General features: G+C 41.6%; 1 protein-coding gene across 1 annotated transcript in view; it reads left to right on the forward strand.

Moving 5' to 3' along the window:
- The window catches only part of LOC126210285 (uncharacterized), a 278,066-nt gene that overhangs the window by 111,412 nt on the left and 142,560 nt on the right, over positions 1-24,094 (forward strand). The window contains exons 6-7 of the mRNA XM_049939481.1: positions 7,407-7,472; positions 14,301-14,369. Coding sequence (XP_049795438.1) covers positions 7,407-7,472; positions 14,301-14,369 — 135 coding nt within the window. The remainder of the gene's footprint in view (positions 1-7,406; positions 7,473-14,300; positions 14,370-24,094) is intronic.

Below are 24,094 nucleotides of genomic sequence, written 5' to 3' on the forward strand. Positions count from 1 at the left end.
AGTCTATCAGTTGAAGCTGTGTAGTTCATAACACCTGGCCTCTCTTACAGATTGACTACCGCTGAGTGGCTCCTGGACAGAATGACGTGTGACACTTCCTGGTACTGACTGACCAGAGCTGCACTTGCATTCAATGTCTCAATGCATGTGTAGCCATGTAGCCCACAAATTCTCTCCAACTTCTGAGAAATATTTAATTTTGGGATACCATTTAATGTACCTCAAATGATATATCTTTCGATGCTAGCCTCTCTCCAGCTATTTAAACTACAAACCTTACACAGTACTGAAATAAGCATAAAAAGTCTAAATCTTACAATGTTATGAAACACACAGAAATACAAATAACAAATTAGACAAAATTTTGAAGACATAGCTGGCCAGCTCACACTACCACATTGTTCTAATAGTCACTAGGTTTGAATAATGGGCTGTTTTATTATTGGACAATTAATGAATCATTAATAATATTTACATATGGTTGCTATTTGAATGCATGAGGATGAAGATTCAGCATGGTTCATTATAGACTTGCTTTATTAATTGATTCTCTACTAATTAAATAACTTTTATGCCAAAACTGTACATCATACAAATACATTGGTTCTACCAGTCACTGCTGTGCTGTATGCTGCCAATTGCTACTCACATGTTATTTGTGCAAACAGCATTGCTCTAAGTATCACTGCGAAGTTTCAGGAATCGTAAAGATAACCCAGTGTCCGTAGTTTTCGTCATATGGGCAAATTAGAAGGTGCAATGAATTTATCTTGTTGATACAAAGAGTATGTGGTACTTGGTTTTAATGTATGTGATCGAAATATTCTGCAGTTGACACATGACAGTAAACAGAAGGTCCCAGCAATCAGCCTAGTGACTCTGGGGCATAAGCTGCCTCCCTGGTTCCTTCATGCCCTCTCATTATACTGAAAGCATGATTCTCCAGTGGAATTTTAGCAGGTTTTTTCCTCCACCTGGCTGAGCTGTGACATATCTTAAGCTTCTCCCGTGCTTTCTGCATTGCCTTCCAGGAAACTCTTGTTTCCAGCAGTGCCGACCCCTGCTCTCCATGGCTTCTGGGGATATTTTCAGGATTCCACTGACTATGATAGGGTGTCAGGTGGAGTTTGCACATATGTTGTGGACTCTGTGTATAGCAAACTTGTGCCTCTTGATACAACATTAGAGGCCGTGACTGTTCAAGTAACGGCATCAAAGGATTTTACCATCTGTAATGTGTATCTCCCTCCCATGATGGAGTGGCTCAGAATACACTGTCTGTACGGTTTCTCAGCTCCCCCCACCATTCCTAATCTAGGATTACTTCAGTACACATAACCCTTTGTGGGGTGGAACCTTGATTACTGGCCAGGATTAAGACATCAAAAATTTAATGGCAGGCCTTTGTCACCTGAATGCTGGTGCCCCCACACACTTCAGTCTGGCACATGGAACTTACTCAGCCATTGATCTTTTCGTTTGCAACTGTGGTTTTTTCCCATCCATCCAGTGGAAAGTCCATGATGATCTGTGTGGTAGTGACCACTTCCTGATCTTTCTGTCATCGCCGTTCTGTTGACAGCTGACTTAGATCCCTGTTTCTTTGGGATCCCCATCCACCCATTGGAAGGCAGTATTGTGGTACACCTCAGAAATTGCCATTAGAGATTGCAGGTGGGCTCTCCAGCACCATAAGTGCTATCCATCGATGGAGCACCTCTTTGCCGTTAAATGGCTCTGTGCCTGTGTCCTCCACCTAATAAAATGATGGAAGGAATGATTCTGGGAATGATATGTCTTGCCGGCTGTTGTGGCCGAGCGGTTCTAGGCGCTTCAGTCCGGAACTGCGCGACTGCTACTGTCGCAGGTTCGAATCCTGCCTCGGGCATGGATGTGTGTGATGTCCTTAGGTTAGTTACGTTTAAGTAGTTCTAAGTTCTAGGGGACTGATGACCTCAGATGTTAAGTCCCATACTGCTCAGAGACATTTGAACCACTTGAATGATATGTTTCAACCATTGGACCAATACCCCTCTTTCACTGGTTTGGGTGATCAGATGTGTCTGCGGGTACCAGTCTCCTGCCTGCCCGGCTAACCGCGCGGTCTAACGCGCTGCTTCCTGAGCGGGAAGGCATGCCAGTCCCCGGTTCGAATCTGCCCGGCAGATTAGTGTCGAGGTCTGGCGTGCCGGCCAGTCTGTGGATGGTTTTTAAGGAGGTTTTCCATCTACCTCAGCGAATGCAGGCTGGTTGCCCTTCTTCCGCCTCAGTTACACTATGTTGGCGATTGCTGCACAAACATTGTCCACGTACGCGTACACCATGATTACTCTACCACGCAAACATTTGGAGGGTTACACTCATCTGGTATTAGGCGTTCCCGGGGGGTCCACTAGGGGCTGAACTGCTCAATAACCATAGGTTCTGGGTGGGGCGGTGGTGGGGTAGGTGGAGTGCTATGGCCTGTTGTGGGTTGTGAACCACTGAGGGCTACGGCGGGACGAAGCCTCTGTCGTTTCTAGGTCCCCGGTTTAATACACACAATACACACACACTAGTGTCCTGCAGGTGTAATTAGTATTTACTTGTACGGTACTGTCTTCGCTGCCCCAGATGTTGTTACCAAAAATTTTTCTCTGCATTATGCTCAAGTCTGTCTGCCTGAGTCCTCGAACTGCAGGTTGAGCGAGTGCACTGGTCCTTCACTACATGCCACTGGAGCCCTGTAGTGCTGCATTCAGTGACTAGTTACTTAGCTCTTTGCCCTGATACAGCTCCAGGGCCAGAGTGCATCCACAACCAAATGCTCAAACATCTATTGATAGATGTGAGTGTTGTCTCATTACCAGTTTCAACTGTGTCCAGAGAGGGGGTGAGATCCGATCTCAGTGGTGAGAACCAAGTAAGCATCCCCTAGAGGTGGGTGGCTATCAACTAGTTAGTCTCGCCAATGTTCTCCGTAAGTTGCTCAAGTGCATGGTGAGCCAGTGGCTCTGTTAGCTCTTTGAGTCTCAGGGCCTCCTGGCTCTTTACCAGAATGATTTTCATGAATGCCATTCAACTGCTGATAATTTGGTCTGCCTGGAGTATGCCATCCAGGTAGATTTTGACCAGTGTCAGCACCTTATTGCTGTCTTCTTTGACCTACTAAAGGCTTATGACACCACATGGTGACACCACATCCTCAATACTTTACTGAGTGGAATCTCCCTTGACCCACTCCAGATTTTTGTCCAGAACTTTTTGTCATGCCATACTTGATGGGTTCAAATTGGTGCTTCCCAAATCCAAGAGAATTGGTCCTGCAGGGCTCTGTATTGAATGTGCCTGTGTTTCAGGTGGCCATCAATGAACTTGCAGCAGCTATAGGGCCTCCAGTATAAACCTTCTTGCATGTTGATGATTTTTGCTTTTACTGCTGCTCATTATAGTGTGGTTGTTGATAAACACTGACTGCAGGGTGCCATACAATCATGCAGTCATCGGCCATCACCCACGGCTTTCAGTTTTCAGCTGCCGAGACTCGCACCATGCACTGCTGTTGATATTGCACTGTCCATCCTCAATCAGAACTCTACCTGCAGGAAGTCTGTCTCTGTGTTCAGTTATTCAGTGTAATGGAGATTTACCGTTTTTTGAAACTGGCCTTCAGTGTCTTGTTGACATGGGATCCCCATCTTCACCAACTTAAGCAAAGGTGCTGACTAAACCTGAATGCAATCAGCTGCCTCAGTAACACCAGCTGGGGTGCAGACTGCTCAACTCTTCTACAGCTTTAGAAAGCCCTGATCCTGTCCCTTCTTGACCGTGGGAGTCTGGCATATGGTTTGGTATCGCCCTCAGCATTGTGGTCACTGGACCAGACACACCACTGTGGGGTCCGAATTTCCACAGGAGTCTTTCAAACTAGCCCTGTAAACAGCTTATTCATGAAGGCTGGGGTCCCTCCATTACAAATCAGGTGCCAACAACAGCTACTCAGCTATGCTATGCACATTTGCAGCTCCCCTAATCATCTGAACTACCAGGTCCTTTTTCCTAGTAGTGCGATCCACCTCCCACAGCAGACACCAAGAAGTGGTCTCACTATTACAGTTAGACTACAGTGTCTCTGCTCTGAACTCCAACTTCACCACTGTCAGGGAACAACTGCACATGCCACCATGGCATGTTTTCCAAGCTTAGATCTTTCTCGATTGATCCTTTTCGTCCAAAAGAATCACTTTACCCCATGATTTTTCACTGCCTGGTACTGGCTGTCCTCGATGCATTTCCAGGTTGTGAAGTGGTGTACACTGATGGCTCAACGGTCAGTGGACAGACCGGTGTTTCATACAAACATGCAAGGTGCAGTGAACTATGCGCCTTACCATATGGATGAAATGTCTTCACTGCTGAATAGGTGGCCATCAGACAAACCCTTAGCTATAATCATTCTTGAACCAGTAAGATGCTTCTAATCTGCAGTGACTGCCTGAGCAGCCTTCAGGCTATAGACCAGTGCTACCCTCATCACCTATTATCCATGACTATGCAGGATTTTCTTTCTAACCTCCATAAAGCTGAATGGCTGGTCATTTTTGTTTGAACCCCTGGACATGTTGGGCTCTCAGGGAATGAACGTACTGACCTGTTGTAAAAGTTGGTTAACAGGGTGCCGATTTTGGAAATGGTGGTCCCAGAAGTGGACCTTCGGTTGACTCTACACCAACAATTGTTGGAGGCCTGGAGATCAGAATGGTTCGCCCTGGACTCCTGAAACAAACTGAGGGCAATAAAGGAGATCAAAGCAATGTGTAGTCTTTCCTCCGCCCAGGGAATCCACCGTCCTTTATTGGCTACACATTGACCACATTTCACTGACGCATGACCTCATTCTTCTAGGTGAGGACCTACTGACTGTGGTCCACATCCTACTAGACTGCAAAATTTAGCTGTTTTGCAACAACACCTTAAACTTCGTGACATGCTACCTCGGGTGCTAGCGGCAACCTGGTTTTGCATTTCACCTGTGAAGTTGGTTTCTGCTTGTCTCTTTGAGGTGAGACACTTTGCCTTCTCCTGCTCTAGCCCAGGGGACCCATGTCGGCCCTTGCCTGGTGGTCTGGCATGGCTTCTACCCTTTCCACCTTTTAATTCTCTTTATTCTTTTATATTTGCCATTCTTAATGTTTTGTTTTTCCTAAACTTTTATCATCTTGTTTGAGCTGCTTAATTTGCTTTTATCTCTCTCTCATTGTATCTTCATTACAACTCAGCTTCCCAGGATTTGCCTTTTGTATCCTTCCTCTGAGGATTATTCCTGGTTTGATACTTACAGAATAGAGGGTCTGATAACCTTGTGGATTGGTTACACTAACACCAAAAACACCAACCAACCAGTCTCAAATTTTCATTGTCACTCACACAATTTCTAAACACCACTACATGAGGTTCTCCTTAGGGTACTTGTGAACAGTACAATGGGGGGGGGGGGGGGGGGGGAATAGTGCCAGTGACAGCCGTGTATTCTGTCTATTCTGTCACGTGGTATACCATTTACCCCCTGGGAAAACCTCGTTACGTGGTGTTTGTAAATCATACAAATGTACGAGGGCAGTTCAATAAGTAATGCAACACATTTTTTTTCTGAAACAGGGGTTGTTTTATTCAGCATTGAAATACACCAGGTTATTCCCCAAAAATGTCGGAGCCAACATCGTACTGCATCAATAACTTCTTCATCATCCGCGTAGTGCCTCCCACGGATTGCTTCCTTCATTGGGCCAAACATATGGAAATCCGACGGTGCGAGATCGGGGCTGGAGGGTGCATGAGGAAGAACAGTCCACTGAAGTTTTGTGAGCTCCTCTCGGGTGCGAAGACTTGTGTGAGGTCTTGCGTTGTCATGAAGAAGGAGAAGTTCATTCAGATTTTTGTGCCTACGAACACGCTGAAGTCGTTTCTTCAATTTCTGAAGAGTAGCACAATACACTTCAGAGTTGATCGTTTGACCATGGGGAAGGACATCGAACAGAATAACCCCTTCAGCGTCCCAGAAGACTGTAACCATGACTTTACCGGCTGAGGGTATGGCTTTAAACTTTTTCTTGGTAGGGGAGTGGGTGTGGCGCCACTCCATTGATTGCCGTTTTGTTTCAGGTTCGAAGTGATGAACCCATGTTTCATCGCCTGTAACAATCTTTGACATGAAATCGTCACCCTCAGCCACATGACGAGCAAGCAATTCCGCACAGATGGTTCTCCTTTGCTCTTTATGGTGTTCGGTTAGACAACAAGGGACCCAGCGGGAACAAACCTTTGAATATCCCAACTGGTGAACAATTGTGACAGCACTACCAACAGAGATGTCAAGTTGAGCACTGAGTTGTTTGATGGTGATCCGTCGATCATCTCGAACGAGTGTGTTCGCACGCTCCGCCATTGCAGGAGTCACAGCTGTGCACGGCCGGCCCGCACGCGGGAGATCAAACAGTCTTGCTTGACCTTGCGGTGATGATGACACACGCTTTGCCCAACGACTCACCGTGCTTTTGTCCACTGCCAGATCACCGTAGACATTCTGCAAGCGCCTATGAATATCTGAGATGCCCTGGTTTTCCGCCAAAAGAAACTCGATCACTGCCCGTTGTTTGCAACGCACATCCGTTACAGACGCCATTTTAACAGCTCCGTACAGCGCTGCCACCTGTCGGAAGTCAATGAAACTATACGAGACGAAGTGGGAATGTTTGAAAATATTCCACAAGAAATTTCCGGTTTTTTCAACCAAAATTGGCCGAGAAAAAAAATGTGTTGCATTACTTATTGAACTGCCCTCGTAAATCATACAAAGAAATGTCACTGGCAGTGGGAGTTGAGGTTGCTTTGGAGGTAAGTTCAGATTGCCTAGGTTTGAAGTGACTAGTATATAAATCTTTTGATTTTCATGACATATTCTTCACAAAGACAACTGACATTGGCACATTAAAATCAATACCTGTTTCCAGGTTTAAGACTTAGCCAATATAACACCACTAGATCTAAAGACAAAAACAAGCAGCACATCTGGGAACAGAGCAAGTTGTGTACCGTATCAGTTCCTAGAAAATCTCCAACCAACAAAAAGTTATTTTCACCTTCCATATACCAGGCTGAAATCAAAACAAGTCTGTATAAGATCCAAACACAGTCCACCTCCAGACAGTATTATGGTTTCAAGTCCGTATAAGATCCAAACAGAGTCACCTCCAGACAGTATTATGGTTTCAACACTCTGTCGTTACATGCAGATTACCTGGGTTCAGATCAAGTTCTGCATACTGTCAGTTGTCTTTAATGTATTCATTGTGGTGTGTAGACCGGTTTCATTTGTGCTTCTTGTACTTTGCATTTCACCTGTACTTAACTAATTTCCTTTGATTTAGGTGCACGGTAAACCACATGCAACGCCTAACCGTGAAATTCAGATCATGTATCTTAAGGAATATCCGGTAAGTACTAAAATTTACCTATGCTTACACACAAATATATTCTCTACCAGCCACTGTGCCTAACATGATTAGACAGAATGACAGGATAGTTCCTTTCGAAAGGTTATATTTGATTTCCTCTCTCATTCCCCTCCTGATGATCTTGTCATGCTTTTTATCTGGAATGATGAGGCAGGAGGAAAATAAATGAAATATTCAGAAATATGATTTATATTTTCTCGTTAAGTCAATTAACTTGTAAAAAACACACTTCATTTGGTTCTGTGCAAGGCAACATATGTTGTCATTGGTAACAGTACAGTTGCGCATAATGTTCTGGTTATTTAGTGTAGTAGTAATGAACCAACTTAAAGATTAAATAAAATAAGGAAACACATAACAGTAACGTTGTATTAGATACCGGGTAGTAGGGAACGGATGTTAGGCAGCTCAACAGGCACGCAGCAAGCCTGTCTAGAGATGATACAGGGAACCGAATACACTATTAAAACAAATCTGTCACCACAGCAATGAACTGAAAGAATAGTCAATACAGGTATGTGTTGAAAGATAAAGATATTAACATCTAAAAGTAAAGACCTACAAATCAGGAAAAGGTTTCTAGAAACATACATGTAGAATGTGTGATTGTATGACCATGAGTCCTGGACTATGTGGAATGAGGACAGGAAAAGACTGGATTCTTTTGAGACAGGGTGTTACAGGTGCATTCTGGTATGCTGAGCTCACAAATGATGAAGCTGTTAAAAGAGTGAGAGGAAAAAGGAGTTTATGGAATGCTATGGTAGAAAGAACAAAACATATTTTTGGTCATGTGTTGACTCGCAAAGAGCCTTTTTTTTCCTTTTTTTTTTTAAAAAAAAAAAGATCAAATTATAAAAGAAATTGGCTGTAGCTCCACACAGAAGTGTAGGAGGGGGCAGAAAGATGTGAGGACTGAAGATCAGCTGCCAATAAAAACTTGGATTGAAGAATAAAGGAGAAAAGTCTAAATGAAACACACAGAAACACAAATAACAAATTAGACAAAATTTTGAAGACATAGCTGGCCAGCTCAAATTACCACATTATTCTAATTGTCACTAGGTTTGAATAATGGGCTGTTATATTATTGGACAATTAATGAATCATTAATAATATTGACATAGGGTATGTAAGACCCACATGTGAAGCCTTTCCAATATTTGTTCCTCATTTCCTGACCCTGTCAGCTATCGACAACAAAAAGTGTTATCTTGTACCTCATGATCTAATATGTGCAAATCAGTTACCAGCTTCAAACTTCATATTTGGGATGCAACATAGCTTCTGTTTAGATTCACCTCTGGTTCCAATTGTCCTGAAACAGATGTTGTACCAAAAGTCAATTTTAAAAATGTGAACTTGAAACTTCCAAAATCAGATCAGGTAATGACAATAGTGCTCAGAAAGGCAAAAGTGTATAACCCACAATAAGGGGAAAAAAGCTAGTGTCCTATGGCTAGAATTTGAATGAGTCACAGTTGGAGCTGGATAGCTCATACAAATATCCAGATGTAACAGTGTGTGGATATATGAATGATCACAAGCAGAGGCTCAGATGAAGCATGTGTCAGACTTCTGTTCATTAGTAGACAGCTAGGCAATGCAGTCAGTCCACGATGGAGTTTGCATATGAGACACCCGACTTACCTTAGAATATTATTAGACTGTATGGGACTCATACCAAGTAGGCCCAACAAGGGATATTGGATATATAAAATGAAGGGCAGCACAAATGGTCACATACTTGACCCGACATGTGAGCGTCACAGAGACGCTGAAAGAAATGAAGTGGCAAACCCTTGGAAATGGATGCACACTATCCCAAGAAAGTCTATTGATTGGCAACTCCATAGTGTCCTGTGCACTACGACCAGATAATGGGTATACTTGAAAGGAGAGACAGCATTGGTCGTATAGTTTTGTTTATTATCGCAAAATCGATTTTCGGTCACTTAGTGACCATCTTCAGTGCTGTAATATATAACTTAAATTAGTAAGCACTGGTGTCAATAAGCTTACGGCGATCACATAGACTGGTACAGTGGGATGGATCCTCTTCACTGTGGTTAGCAGAGTATGGATGTAGATGAATCTCTTTCCGTTGTTATGTCCTGGGCGATTGAGGGCCATTGTGACAACAGATGTCTTTAGGCCCAATGCAGAGGAATGACAGTTGCTGTCCACAGATCTCTGGTGTGTCTGCTGTGAAAGTGGGGAAGAGAGTTGGTGGAATTTCCTGTAACGGAGAAGAGTATTAGAGATTTGGTAAGTGGGAACATACAACAAGTGGCTTTCAGATGACAGTGAGAGTTCATAGCAGTCTTTGAAATCAGTATTAAGTGCAGTCTCTAATGTTCTACTCTGTTAATCAGTATATGAGACAGTCTCCATTTATCAACTACTCCTGAGCATGAAAAATGGTCATCGTGGGACCTAAGAGAGGTGTGATATGGGATTACTTCAGTGAAAAAATACTGCAAAGTGTAAAATATGTGGGAAACTTTATTCAAAAACAGATAGTGCAACTATATCTATTAAAACACTTTAAAAATAACATACTGCTGAATATGAAGACTGCACCTTCAGGTCCTACGAGAATCTAAGAATGACATAACTTTAAAAGAAAGCTTTGATGAGAACAAGATGTGTGACTCTTTGAACCATATCTTGGGGAAAGAGAAACAGGTTGCTCTGTGTAATGACAGATATTAGGGGCTTCCCATTTAAGCATATGATTTAACAGTTAATGCAGTCTGTTAAGTTACCATCAGTTAAATGGGCACCATTTGATCTTGTTTTCAACACTCATGTTTACAATATATTTTGTAATTATTAGTTACAAAAATAAGTTAGGGTAGTAATAGGAATATGACTTCCATTAAATAAATGAATAAACTGACAGTTTTGCACAGAACTATTTTTATTCAGTAATAATATATAATTATCACCACTGACTTTGGTTCCAAGAAAGCCATCTCTGTTCCATTTATTGTGTGTACAGTCCCCAGAAAACATGTGGATAACATGTATTTGGCCATGGTTATAACAATAACAGAATGGGATTGCTCGTTTAAATATTTTCAGTTTTTCAGGCAACAGTTGATATGTAATGTATCAGAAGACACGTGGATAACATGTATTTGGCCATGGTTATAACAATAACAGAATGGGATTGCTCGTTTAAATATTTTCAGTTTTTCAGGCAACAGTTGATACGTAATGTATCTGTTAGTGAGCTTCAAAAAGTAGTATAATTTTGCAGTAGAATACTGTTGCATGTTGTTTTTGTGAAAATCTTACGAAACAAGTGTGAAAAGTTACATCCATTGATCCTTTGCAGCAAAATTTTAGGTGTACATGAAAGTGCTGTGAGGGAACCCATTTCAGCACAAATACTTCACCAAAGTGAAAGATTCTTTCAGAAATCTACTGCATGATTGTGGATGAGTCATCCAAAACCATGTCATCTCATCTAGGTACACTAGCTTGGTAACGTGTGTAGGATAATTGTTTGCAGTTACAGAAACCAGAAGCAACTGCCAAGTTGATGCTGGTAGATGTGTTTGGATGGCTGTAAGAATCTGAGGTCAAGCAGAAGTATTCTACTATAGACAAAGATGTGACGGAACGGGAAACAGGCAGTTAAGCGATGTGTCTGTGTGAACACCCCACTCCTCTGTTTTTGTAGAGGCTATGGCATCTCTTTATTCTGACTCTCACTGCAGTGAGTATATGATCAAAATCCAGACATTCAGCTGACATCTTGTGATTTTCCTCCATTGGATTGATTAAACTAAAAGCAAATCATTGAGAAAAATCTCCCCTATCATTCTCCATAAGAAATGGACAACTGTATGGCCCCATTTACATAAGCCTCTGTCGTATTCAGTATCTGAGGGACAGATTGCACAACCTTATACCATGCCCTACTGTAGCTTACATTTTACAATATTTAACACATACTCTTAGTTTAAAATGTAGCACTAAAATGTGCTGTTTAATCAGCAACCAAAATAAATGGAATTAATGGAATTATGTGTATGGAAGAGAATCACACTAGGAATTCCCAGAACTGGGAGGGAAATATACCATTGCGGGACACATGCTGAATATCTATCCTTAATTCACATGATAGGTGTGTAAATATGTCCCCAAGCAATGTAATTTAGAATAAATAAGTGTACTGAAATGGTCATGCAGCCACATAATCAAATGAAATAAAAGTTCAAATTCCAAGCAGCTGAGAATACTACATGTCTCAATGATTATACTTGCCCAATGGCTTTTGAAAGATGAGTTCAAACCTTGAGTGAGATTTTCTATCACAGAAACCAGCAGTAAGTTCGACAAAGTCAGAAGCACTGGAAAACATGTCTCTCAGTTGAAGCTGTGCAGTCATGTAGTGCATAGCCCTGATTCCCGATAATTACTGACTGAAACTGGCCTTGCACTCAGTATCTCACGGTCTGTGTAGCCATTTAGCACACAAATACACTTCAGATGTGTGTCTTATGTTGGTTGTCTCTCTCCAACCATTGATATTTACAAAGCATATGTAATATTTAAATAAGTATAAAAAGTCTAAAACTTAAGACATTATGAAATACACAAAAATACACATAACAAACTGGACAAAATTATGAAGACATACATGACCAACTCATACTATAACATTGTTCTAAGTGTCACCAGGTTTGAATAATAAGCAGTTCTGTTATTGCACAATTTAATGAATCATTAATGTCATAAATACATTAACTTAGAACTGCTATTTGAATACTTGAGGATGGAGTTAGGCATAGTTCATTATAGACTTGCTTTTGTAGCACTTGTTGATCACTGGATGTGTGTCCTCTGCTTTATTAATTGATTCTGTACTAACTAAATAACTTTTACGCCAAAACTGTACATCAAACAAATACATTGCTACTATGAGTCATTGCTGCAGCTGTATGCCACCAATTGCTATTTACATGTGGTTTGTGCACACAGCATTGCTTTAAGTGTCACTGCAAAGTTTCAGGAACCATAAAGATAGTCCAGTTTCCATTTTTTTTTTCTTTTTCTTTTTCATATGGGCAAATCAGAAGGTGCAACGAATTCATCTCATCGATACAAAGAGTCTGTCGTTCAAAGTTGTGATGTAGGTGTGGTGTCACCGCCAGACACCACACTTGCTAGGTGGTAGCTTTAAATCGGCCGTGGTCCATTAGTACATGTCGGACCCGCGTGTCGCCACTGTCAGTGATCGCAGACCGAGCGCCACCACACGGCAGGTCTCGAGAGACTTACTAGCACTCGCCCCAGTTGTACGGACGACGTAGCTAGCGATGCACACTGACGAAGCCTCGCTCATTTGCAGAGCCGATAGTTAGAATAGCCTTCAGCTAAGTCAATGGCTACGACCTAGCAAGGCGCCATTAGCATTACATAGCTTGTATCTAAAGAGTCTCACTTGTATCGTCAAGAGCGATGTACCACAAGGATGGATTAAAGTTAAGTATTCCAGGAGCTACGTACTTTTCTTTATAGCATTCATTACGTATCCTGTTTCAGACCTATCTACTAGCCTGCGTGAGTTAACGCGTGCCTTTCGGCTACTTCCGAGTGGCATGGCTGTCTTGTTACGCCACAACAGTAGGTAATTAGAAATATCCAGATGAATTTTATAGCCAACATTATGGTGTTAGTGTACGGCAGTTAGCGTGAGGTCCTAGCGAGTGGTCAAGTGCTAATTCCTCCATCCCCCACTCCATCTGGCTGAACTATCAAAACTCTGTGAGAGTATACCATTAGTTGCTTGGCTCCTTTTCACAAATTCCCTTAGCCTTCATCATGCTAGCTGACAGTGCCCATAGCTTAATGGCACTTACATGTAATATCATATGTCAGTCGGCAATTGACAAAGGGCTGAATGTGTTTAAGCGTACAAGTTCTACAACAGGTATTGAACACTTCTCATATTGCAGGAAACGTATGTATATTTCTTAAGTGAACTGAATTAAATGCAGTGAAATTAAAATAATGCACCAACAGTGAAGAAAACAGTGAAGATCTAACAATATCATTTGCTATCAGTAAAAACTGAAGCCAGGCTCAAACTTCCATTGTCACTCATATGATTTCTAAATGCCACTATGTGATGTTCTCCCTTAGGGTATGTGTGAACAGTATCACTGGAGGGAATAGTGTCTCTTGACGACAGTTACATACTCTGCCACATGGTACATCACGCAGCCCATGGGACAAACTTGTATCATGGTGTTCATAAAACATACATGGAGGCATAATTGGCATTGGAAGTTTGAGTTTGCTTTGGAGGTTGTTCAGGTAGCCTAAACCTGACATGATGGGCCCACAAATATTTGATTGTCATGACACGTTCTACACAGAGAGAATTGAAGCTGGTATCGTAAAAGCAACATCAGTTTCTAGATTTAAGACTTAGCTAACACAATACCATCGAATCTCAAGACAAAATCGGCAGTGCCTCTGATAATTAGAGTAAGTTATGCACAGTATCAGTTCCTTAAAAATTTCCAACTAACAAAATTTATTTTCACCTTCCACATACCAGACTGAATTTTGAAAAAAGTCTTTATATGATCCAAACAGAGTCCACCTCCAGACAGTATTATGGTTTCAATACCCGCTCATGAAATATAGGTATTCCAGGTTCAAATCAAGGTCTGGCATAGACTGCCAATTGTCTCAATGTACACATTTGTGATATGTAGTCTGGTTTCATCTGTGCTTTTTGTATTCTGCATTTCACCTGTACTTAACTTATTTCCTTTGATACAGGCGGAGGATGACCCAAATACAGTACCTTACCGTGAGATTGAGTTCATAAGTATTAAAGAAGGATCTCGGGTAAGTACTAAAATTTACCTGTCATTTCATCCAAATATATTCTCTGCAAGCCATTGTGCACAGCATGATTGATTAGACAGAATGTTGGGATAGTTCATTTCAAAAGGATGTATTTGATTTCCTACCACATTCTCATCCTGTTCTCTGTCTATAATGATCTCATCACTGACTAGTTGGTAAACACTAATCTGCCTTCCTTTATTCTCTTCAACACTTGTTCTCTGGAAGGAAGTGGCAGAAAAAAGAATAAATAAAATATTCAAAACTGTGACATCCTTTCTCTGTAAGTTACTTTACTTGGAAAAAACACAGCTAAGTCAATTCTGTACGAGGCAACATATATTGCTGACGATAACAATACGGTATATAGTAAGTGAAATGTGTAGAACTGAATCATTAAAACTCCTGTGCATGCATATTAATGAGAACTTGAATAGTAAACCATGTATTATAGATACCAAATGCTTGAGTTCAGCCACATTTGTTCAGTGCGTATTCACTGACTTTGCTGATGTAAGCATTAGAAAATTAGCCTGCTTTGAATACTTCTGAGTAAATGATGTATTATAGATTTCAAATGCTTGAGTTCAACCACATTTGTTCAGTGCATATTTACTGACTTTGCTGATGTAAGCATTAGATAATTAGCCTGCTTTGAATACTTCCATTTGTTGATGTCAAATGGAATAATTTTTTGCGGTAGTTCCACACGTATACACAGTGTTTGTTGCTCAGAAACATGCCGTGAGAATAAAATCTGGTGTCTATCTACAAATTTCATGTAGGCAACCATTTAAAAGATTAAGCCTCCTAGTGTCAGTCTTGCAATATGTTTATTCTTGTGTGCAGCTAATTGCAAAGAAATAGGCACAATTAAAAAATAATACTAGCTTCAATAAAATTCTTCAGGGTATCAGACCGCATCGTCATAATTTAAAATGCGCCAACGTTTCGGCCAGCGTTGCAGATAGCTGGCCGAAACGTTGGTGCATTTTAAATTATGACGATGCGGTCTGATACCCTGAAGAATTTTATTGAAGAAGACAACGGCCGCAGAAGCCTACGCTTACAAATAATACTAGCGTCCATAAATACAACAGTGGAAGGAACAATAACATTCACTATTCACAACTTAACCTTACTGTTGTGCAGAAAATAGCAATGTATGCAGCCGTAAGAATACCTGACCACATATGTTATGAATAAAGGTGCTGACAGATAATGAAAGTTTTAAAAACAAAATAAATTCCTTTTTGCCTGACAATTCCTTCTTCTCCACAGATTACTTTCCGAATCGATATTTACTGTGTATATTTGGATTACATCTGTCAGATTTTTAAGTAGATTAAGAATAAAAAGAATAGTTAAGTAAATGGCCAACATGTAGCCATGTTTTGACAGGGAAATTGTATGTTACTTGTAAACCTGTTGGCTGATTCCACAACTGTTGTCAGAGACAGTTACACAGATAAATTTATTAGAACACCTAGATGGACTGTAGAACTCTGGTGTAACTAACAGCAAATAGCACTTTCTGGAACGGGTAACTTCCAGTAAGTCTGCAACCTGATATAGAGTACAAGTCTGACATTTCCTCTTACGAGTCCCTATCTACCAAGTTATCTTCCGAGATGAGATTCCATAGATCCTCTGTACTGGTGGTAATATCACTCACTGATGACTGTCATAGACAGTAGCTTGCTGACCTCTAAGTGTGGAGCCTAACCGTGGACTGATCGTGCCATGAACTGACTGTGGTGGTTATATTATCACGCGCATGGGTACAGTCAGTCTGAGCGAATGGTTGCCATCAGCTGGGATGACAAGCTGATTGGTTATTGGCTCTTCATATAGCGTGATGTCATCCAGTGGGTGACTGGTGTGTGTGGAACATGTGACAAAGTAGTTCTGTCAGCTGCAGTGCACTCTTGAGGCGGTCGTTGATGTTCAAAATGGTTCAAATGGCTCTGAGCACTATGGGACTCAACATCTTAGGTCATAAGTCCCCTAGAACTTAGAACTACTTAAACCTAACCAACCTAAGGACATCACACACACCCATGCCCGAGGCAGGATTCGAACCTGCGACCGTAGCAGTCCCGCAGTTCTGGACTGCAGCGCCAGAACTGCACGGCCACCGCGGCCGGCGGTCGTTGATGTCAGTCTTGCTAAATAGTATCATCTGTTGGCAGTGCAACTGTTGACTGGGCATCATAAAAAGGTGTGTCATCCAACAGGTGCCAGAGGATGTAACATCCTTCCCCCTCACAGCTAGGAAAATGAAGACCTTCAGTGTCGTCTTGAACCACAACAGTGGCTATGTCTGCCTGGAGCCCGGTAATCAATTGATGCAGTAGGTCGCTGCTTCTGGGCAGTGAACCAGTGAAACATCCTCATACTCCCTGCTGGAAGGCCAGTTAACAGCACCTGGAATTGAGAAGGGTCCTGAGACAGTGATGGACCAAGAAACTGATGCACTGCCATACATCAGCAGCAGATGAACCCGTGCCACCCCAACCGCGGCACCGAACGGGAAGAAAGGCCTAACCAGTGCATGCTGTAGCACTGGAGGGGATCTGGGAACACAATGAGCATTGTGACAAAAACACAGATTCGTGTGGCAGTTGCACCCCATGAGCTCGTGAGACCCTCCAGGCAGCGACAAGTTCCCAAGAGAAGAGAGCCTGGAAAGAGAGTAGAATTGAAGAGAGGCATGTGCTAGGAGAACAACAAAATAATGTCACATTGTGGGGGAGGAGGCAGATATAGGGAGGTGCCAATGGGACCATCCAAGGTGCTGTGGTGAAGGCACATGCAATTGGATATGTTGGATGACAAAGCATCAAACAGCATAAAGTAGGCGACTAAACCTGACACAACAAGGCGAGGATAGTCATCCACTGTGTAGATTTGCCAAAGCGCATGGGTGATTTGGGGGGGGGGGGGGGGGAGGAGAAGGCAGCATCTGTTGTCCTGCCATGTGGCATACAGGTACCCAGTGGAAAAATCTAGAATGACAAGCCAATTTGTATCCCAAGGAGTGGGGGGAGGGGGGGGGGGGGCAGTGAATCCAGTCAACGTGGGAGGGATGTAGAGAGGGAACATTGTCAGCCACCTCTCAGACCTGGATGTGGTTGCTTGAATCATGGGCACAGAAATACAGATGCTGGGGAAAATCAGGATCCAAAATGCTAGATGATGTGTGCAAGTGCATGACTGAAAGCTGTGCTGGCACACTGACAATTTTACTATACACACATGTAACAACTACCACAAAGTGTCACTTCATTGTTGTTATAGTTTTTGAGTGTACCAGAAGAGAAAAAAAATGTGGACAACTGACAAAAACATAAGTATCTCCATGGACAGCAGACTTGGAAGATCCAGTACCTGTTTGAAATTTAACAGTGTGTCCATCAGTGTTCAAGTCCACAAAAATTGCAAGAACTGAGACCATGTCATTATGAATAGAATGGACAGGAGAACACACATTCTTTGTCATACCCACATGATGTATAGACCAAACATTGTGAGCAATATGTAACTTACACCTTATTTTCAAAGTCATTAGTGTAAGAATTACTTCCCCAATCCTGAGGGGATGAGTCTGATAGAAACACAGTATTGCCTGTAACACCGGAAGGATTGGCGCACTGCAGGTTTTGTAAACATACAATTGATTTGCTGTCCATTTTGTGGCAGAATAGGCATTGCAATTGTCAAAAAGAGCAAGATGACCTCTTGTGGTGGATGAAGCTCTGGGTGCAAGATTTGATGGGCGACGATGGATTACTGGGAGCTGGAGAATCATTATCCCATGCCTTAGCCCGATGTTGTGGTGGTGAGCTACTAGCAGATGAATCAGAGCCTGAGTATAAGTGTAGCCTGATGCCTGGGTGGCAGACAACCAGCAGGAAAACAAAGGGGGGGGGGGGGGGGGGGAGCTCCTGACGTGTGGAGGCCAGAGGTGGAGGTGTCTGGCTCTGAACACCCAACTGATGACCACCTGTAATGGCAAGATGCTGGATGTCATCTAAAACATTCAGAATCATCATGGTGAAATACCCACACAGAGCTTTGATCTTGTTTGAGAGCACACACCACTGATAAATATTCATTTAATGACAATTTCTCAGGTGAAGGAGGTCATTCCGGACCTCCATGATGAGAGCATGAACAAGGCACATGTCTGTGACTGTGGCATCTGTGTAAGTCATGGCACAGTTCAAATTTTCCCATATAAACTGAGAGTCATGGGTTAGGCATTGCAAGGAGGCAATCCATTCAGTATGTGCTTGCCCAGATTCTTTCTAAGTACGAAAAAATGTGTGGTGTGCTACTGTCACAGGTAGGTTATCTTGAAAATATGGCCCTAGTTTATGCTTTGTCTTTATAACACAAATCATTTGGTTGCTTATCCAGAAAAAACTGCTTTACAAGCTGCAGCACAGGAGCACCAGCAGTGGACACAAAAAATATACTCTTCATTACATCACTAATCCCTGAGCAGCAAAGTATTGATCCAAGTGGTCCACATAGTAGCTCGACTGGTACAGTGGCAGTTGAACAGGGACGGTGGATGGAGTTGGGGGGGGGGGGGTGGGAGTTGGTGGCAGGAGACATTAGATAGACACTGAACATCTAGGTTGTGGTGTGATTCATACTTCAAGTGGTGTAGCGACTTGCCCTGCACAGCTACCAGTACAGCCAACATAATCTGACAGGTGAGTAAACACGGGAACATAAAAATCCACAGGTTTTGCCATTTGGAATATTACTTGTACAATAAGAATTCGGCACAAAATATGTAACCAGTGCTCAATGGAATGCAAAACACTGACCAGAGTTCCAGCATGGTGCTAAGATGGAGGTGGTGAAACCACCTACAAAATATCTAGGGACCAGAGCAAGCACACTACACTGCATTTGAGCCATGGAAAGAAACAGAAGGTACTGTGACAGAGACAGGTGCAGTGCCAATGCAAATACTTGAAAACAGTCAAGAACGTGTTTGGTATCTGAGTAGGTACAGAAGAAGGTGATGCTTCACACCACAATACCTTGTAGGTGGAAAACATGCTTAGGCTTTGAATCGGTACCGACTACGCCACTGTCGTATGTATGTCAACTGTGCCACTGCTATGTTGTCACCTTGTAGCTGTCAAAATGACCTACTATAATGACTGTGTCAATGTAGTGTTGGAGACAACTACACAAATAAGCAATCCAAGTATAATAATTGCATTTATTAGAACACTCAAATGGAACATAAAACTTCGGTATAAATGAATACAAATAACAGTGTCAGGAACAGGTAACCTCTAATGACTAAGTCTGCAACCTGACATGCAATATAAATCTAACAGATCCTCTTAGAAGTCTGTATTTGCTAGGTTACCTTCTGAGAAGATGTCCTGTAGATCCGCTGTACTGACAGCAATACTGCTCACTGATGACTGCCGCAGATGGTAGCTCATTAGCTTCTTATCGTGGATTCCAAACATCACTGATTGTGCCGTGAACTCGCTGTGAACTGACTAACATTGGCTGCGATGTCCACTCAAGGTGGCTGTCACTGTCAGCCATGCCTATTGTTTATGCAACTGGTGGAAAAAAAAAGAAAAAAAAAATGATGTGCAGGAGGCACCAGAGGGTGCAACAGTAATCCTAGTGAGTTGTCACAAATATGATTCACAGAACACTAAGCTAAACTATACCAATGCATTTACGTAGTCTTGTTAAACGTGATTTTATTGGTATGTATTGGTATTTACTTCCAGTTGGCCAACAGGCCTACGGAAGAATTATTGCTTGTATTTGTTTCGCTACGTGCTGTTATAAGTTTTATTTTCACAGTTCCTTCAGCAGAGATTCACGAATGGTGAAAAGTATTTGATCATTTGTCAACTAATTCCTGATTGTTATACATTGTTTAATTGGATATTTGATATCTTGTCAGTTGACTTTCCTTGCAATTTCACAAAGCACAGGCCTGTGACTGACAGCAATCTCTCTTTTTGCATGTGTTTAACGTTTCCCAATATTCTAAACTCTTGTGGATTGTACTAAACTGTTATGGATTGTACAAACTATTCTATTGCATGACAATAAAAATTAATTTTGTATGCAGATTCTGAGTGGCCAACCAATTATTCAATTCTTACCATATCTTTATTTGAAACTGAGCCTGTGCATTTGTTCCACTTCATGCCTTTACATTTTGTTACTCCTGGGAGGACACTTCTGACCTTGATTGTGACTTTAAGCCTGTAGCAAACGGTTACTGCATTATTTTGTTTCATGAAGTGCACAACCTCAGTTGGTTTTGTGTGAAACTGAGAATTTGTGGGGATGCAACTGGTTATTGCTGCAGTTTTTATGGAATGATTTCTTTTAAAGAATTGCATGAGTGGATATTGCTACAGTTTTATCGAATGGCTCTTTTTCGTAGATTTGCATGTCCTGAGCATCATGTTCAGACAGTAACCAATACTGTTCTCTAAGCTGCTCATATATAATGTGAACAATGATGATTCTGTTACACATCCCAGAGTATAGCAGATATACAATGAGGTGACAAAAGGGATGTCTTATAATATTATGTCGGACATCCTTTTGACCAGTGTAGTGCACCAACTCAACATGGTGTGGACTCAACAAGTTGTTGGAAATCCCCCGCAGAAAATTGAGCTGTGCTTCCTTTGTAGCTGTCCATAATTGCGAAATTGTTGCCGGTACACAATTTTGTACATGAACTGACCTTTCGATTATGTGGGATAAACATTCGATGGCATCATGTTGGGCGATCTAGGAGGCCAAAATTATTCGCTCAAATTGTACAGAATGTTCTTCAATCCCATCATGGACCCCATAACTGGAAAAAACATATAGAAATGTTGTGGGGAGGGCGAACCAAAGACTGTGTTCTATTTGCAGAACATTTGTAAGATGCAACAAACCTACTGAAGAGACTGACTACGTTACGCTTTTCCGTCTTCTTTTGGTGTACTTCTGCAAGATGTGGAATCTGTATCAGTTAGGATTAATGGTGTATGTTAAAAAAACTCAAAGAAGAACAGCATGTTTTATTATTGAGAAATAGGGGAGAGTGTCACAGACATAAAATAGGATTTGGGGTGGACATAATTAAAATAAAGGCATTTCTCATTGCTGTGGAATCTTCTCATGAATTTTCAATCACCAACTTTCTTCTCCAAATATTAAAATATGTTGTTGACGATAACTTACATAGGGAGGAATGATTATCATTTATAAGAGGAATCGATTCTCACACGGAAAGATACAGGTTTCATTTTCTCTGCTCACTGTTGGAGAATGGAATAATAGAGAATTATCGTGAAGGTGGTTCAATTAACCATATCTCAAGCACTGAAGTCTCATTTGCAGAGTATTCTTGTAGATGTAGATGTAGATTGTGGCCAAATGATTTGGGGCATTGTCATCCATAAAAATTCCATCTTTGTTTAGAGCATGAAGTCCATGAATGGCTGCAGATTGTCTCAAAGTAGCTGAACATAACTGGAGGACCCAGTGTATTCCATGTAAACACAGTGCAAACCATTATGGAGTCAGCAAGAGCTTACCCAATACCTTGTCGACATTTTGGGTTCATGACTTTGTGAGGTCTGTGTCATATTGGATTGCTACCATCAGCTTTTGTCATCTGAAATCAGGACTCATCTGACCACATCATGGTTTTCCAGTCATCTAGGGTCCAGCTGATATGGCCACGAACCCAGGAGAGACACTGCAGGCTAATGTTACAACATTAGCAAAGGCGCTCGCCTCAGTCATAAGCTGTTATACCTCATTAATGCAAATTTCGCTACATTGTCCTAACAGACAATCATCACACATCCCACTTTGATGTCTGCAATTATTTCATACAGTGTTGCTTGTCTGTTAGCACTGACATTTCTACACAATGCTGCTCTGCTTGTTGTTAAGTAAAGGTTGTCAGCCAATGCATTCTTCATGGCGAAATGTAATGCCCGAAATTACGTATTATCGGCACACTCTGGACACTGTGGATCTTGAAATACTGAATTCCCTAATGATTTCCAAAATGGAATGTCCCATGCTGAGGTGTGGCACCTTACATCGGGTGAATGACTCGTGCATGCAAAGTGACAGATAGTCTGAAGCGGGTTCAGTCAAGTAGGTAGTTCTAATTTTCATCTGCTACAAGATAGTAATGCACAGAGACATTCAAGAAACAGACGAAGGGAATGTTTTTGTGAATTGTTTATTTCTTGAAGGCTGTTTTGTTTATTTATCTTTGTACTGTATTGTATATGCTTTTAATAGTGTGAATGATGCGTGAATGTGGTCTTAAGTAAATATGTAGATCATTGTTCTACTGGTTAACGCTGTACAAACTAGGGTGAGAAATTTTTAAGGCAGTGTGAATTTTGTATCATAATATGGTAAGTAAGTTAATGATAGAAGGAAAGCTAATTCGAGTGCAAAGGAAAATAGCTAATAATGGAAAGTATAGGCAAAATATCAGAATGTTAAAGGTTTATTTCGAGAAAAAGTGTGTTTTTTGTTGATTGGTTAGTCATGAAAGGCATGGACTAATGCAGTAGAATAATGTTTTTTTATTGGCCTTAAAGAAAACTGAGCAATCTGAACGGAGTATTCTTCGCACGTCATTTCTCTTGGAGATAGAGAATGCTTACAGCAGTAAAAGGAGTCGGAGCCCAGCCTTTCTATTATATGGTTGTGTGTAGTATGAGCTCCGAAGGAAGTTATAGTTTGCCAGTTTTATGCCTCAAAAGTGCTTTAAAGTGAAGGCATATTTATTACTAAACAAAAGTGTTGGTATGTTGATAGAGACACTAACAAACAAACACACAGACAAAATTCAAGCTTTCGCAACCCACGGTTGCTTCATCAGGAAAGAGGGAAGGAGAGGGAAAGACGAAAGGATGTGGGTTTTAAGGGAGAGGGTAAGGAGTCATTCCAATCCCAGAAGAAGAAGAAAGTATGGATTTTGTATTTTGTGTATGAGAAAAGACAGTAATTCCTTATGGTATATTGAGCAGATTGGTGAATAAAAACTTGAGTGCATTAGACACTGACAAATGGTGAGTGCATTAGGCACCGATAAATGGCGAGTGCATTAGACACTGATAAATGGCGAGCATTTTCACTCAAGAACAATTCATGCGTAGTAGCTGTTCAGATTTTGGGAAGTATGTTACCATAAACTTCTAACGTGAATGAAAGGGTTTGTGAATGACTGTGTTATGATTAGCATGGGCTTGGCAGTGATGATTAGCATGGGCTTGGCAGTGAACGTGTGATTCTCGCCTTTAGAATATACCAAAGTTTTGCCAGTATTACCACAGTTCATTCAAAATTAAGAACTTTTCCTGAATCTTAGAATAGTTAGGTGTGAGTTGCAGTATGGTAGGCTTCTGCTCTGCTTTTCTACTGGCGATCTGCTGCAACAAGTTCACAGGTAGGTGCAGGACGAAAGGAACCGCACCGCCGCAATGCATCTAACCGCAACTATCATACCACATTCAGAGTCTGTTAATTCCCATCATGCAGCCATCATAAGATTGGAAACCTTTTCATGTGAATCGCCTGAGGACAAATGACAGCTCTGCCATTGCACTGTCCTTTTATATCTTGTGTATGCAATACTACCACTGCCTGTATATCACTATCCAATGCATTTGTCACCTCAGTGTAAA

The sequence above is a fragment of the Schistocerca nitens genome, chromosome 10 (genome assembly GCF_023898315.1).
Source record: "Schistocerca nitens isolate TAMUIC-IGC-003100 chromosome 10, iqSchNite1.1, whole genome shotgun sequence".
Taxonomy (NCBI): Eukaryota; Metazoa; Arthropoda; class Insecta; order Orthoptera; family Acrididae; genus Schistocerca; species Schistocerca nitens.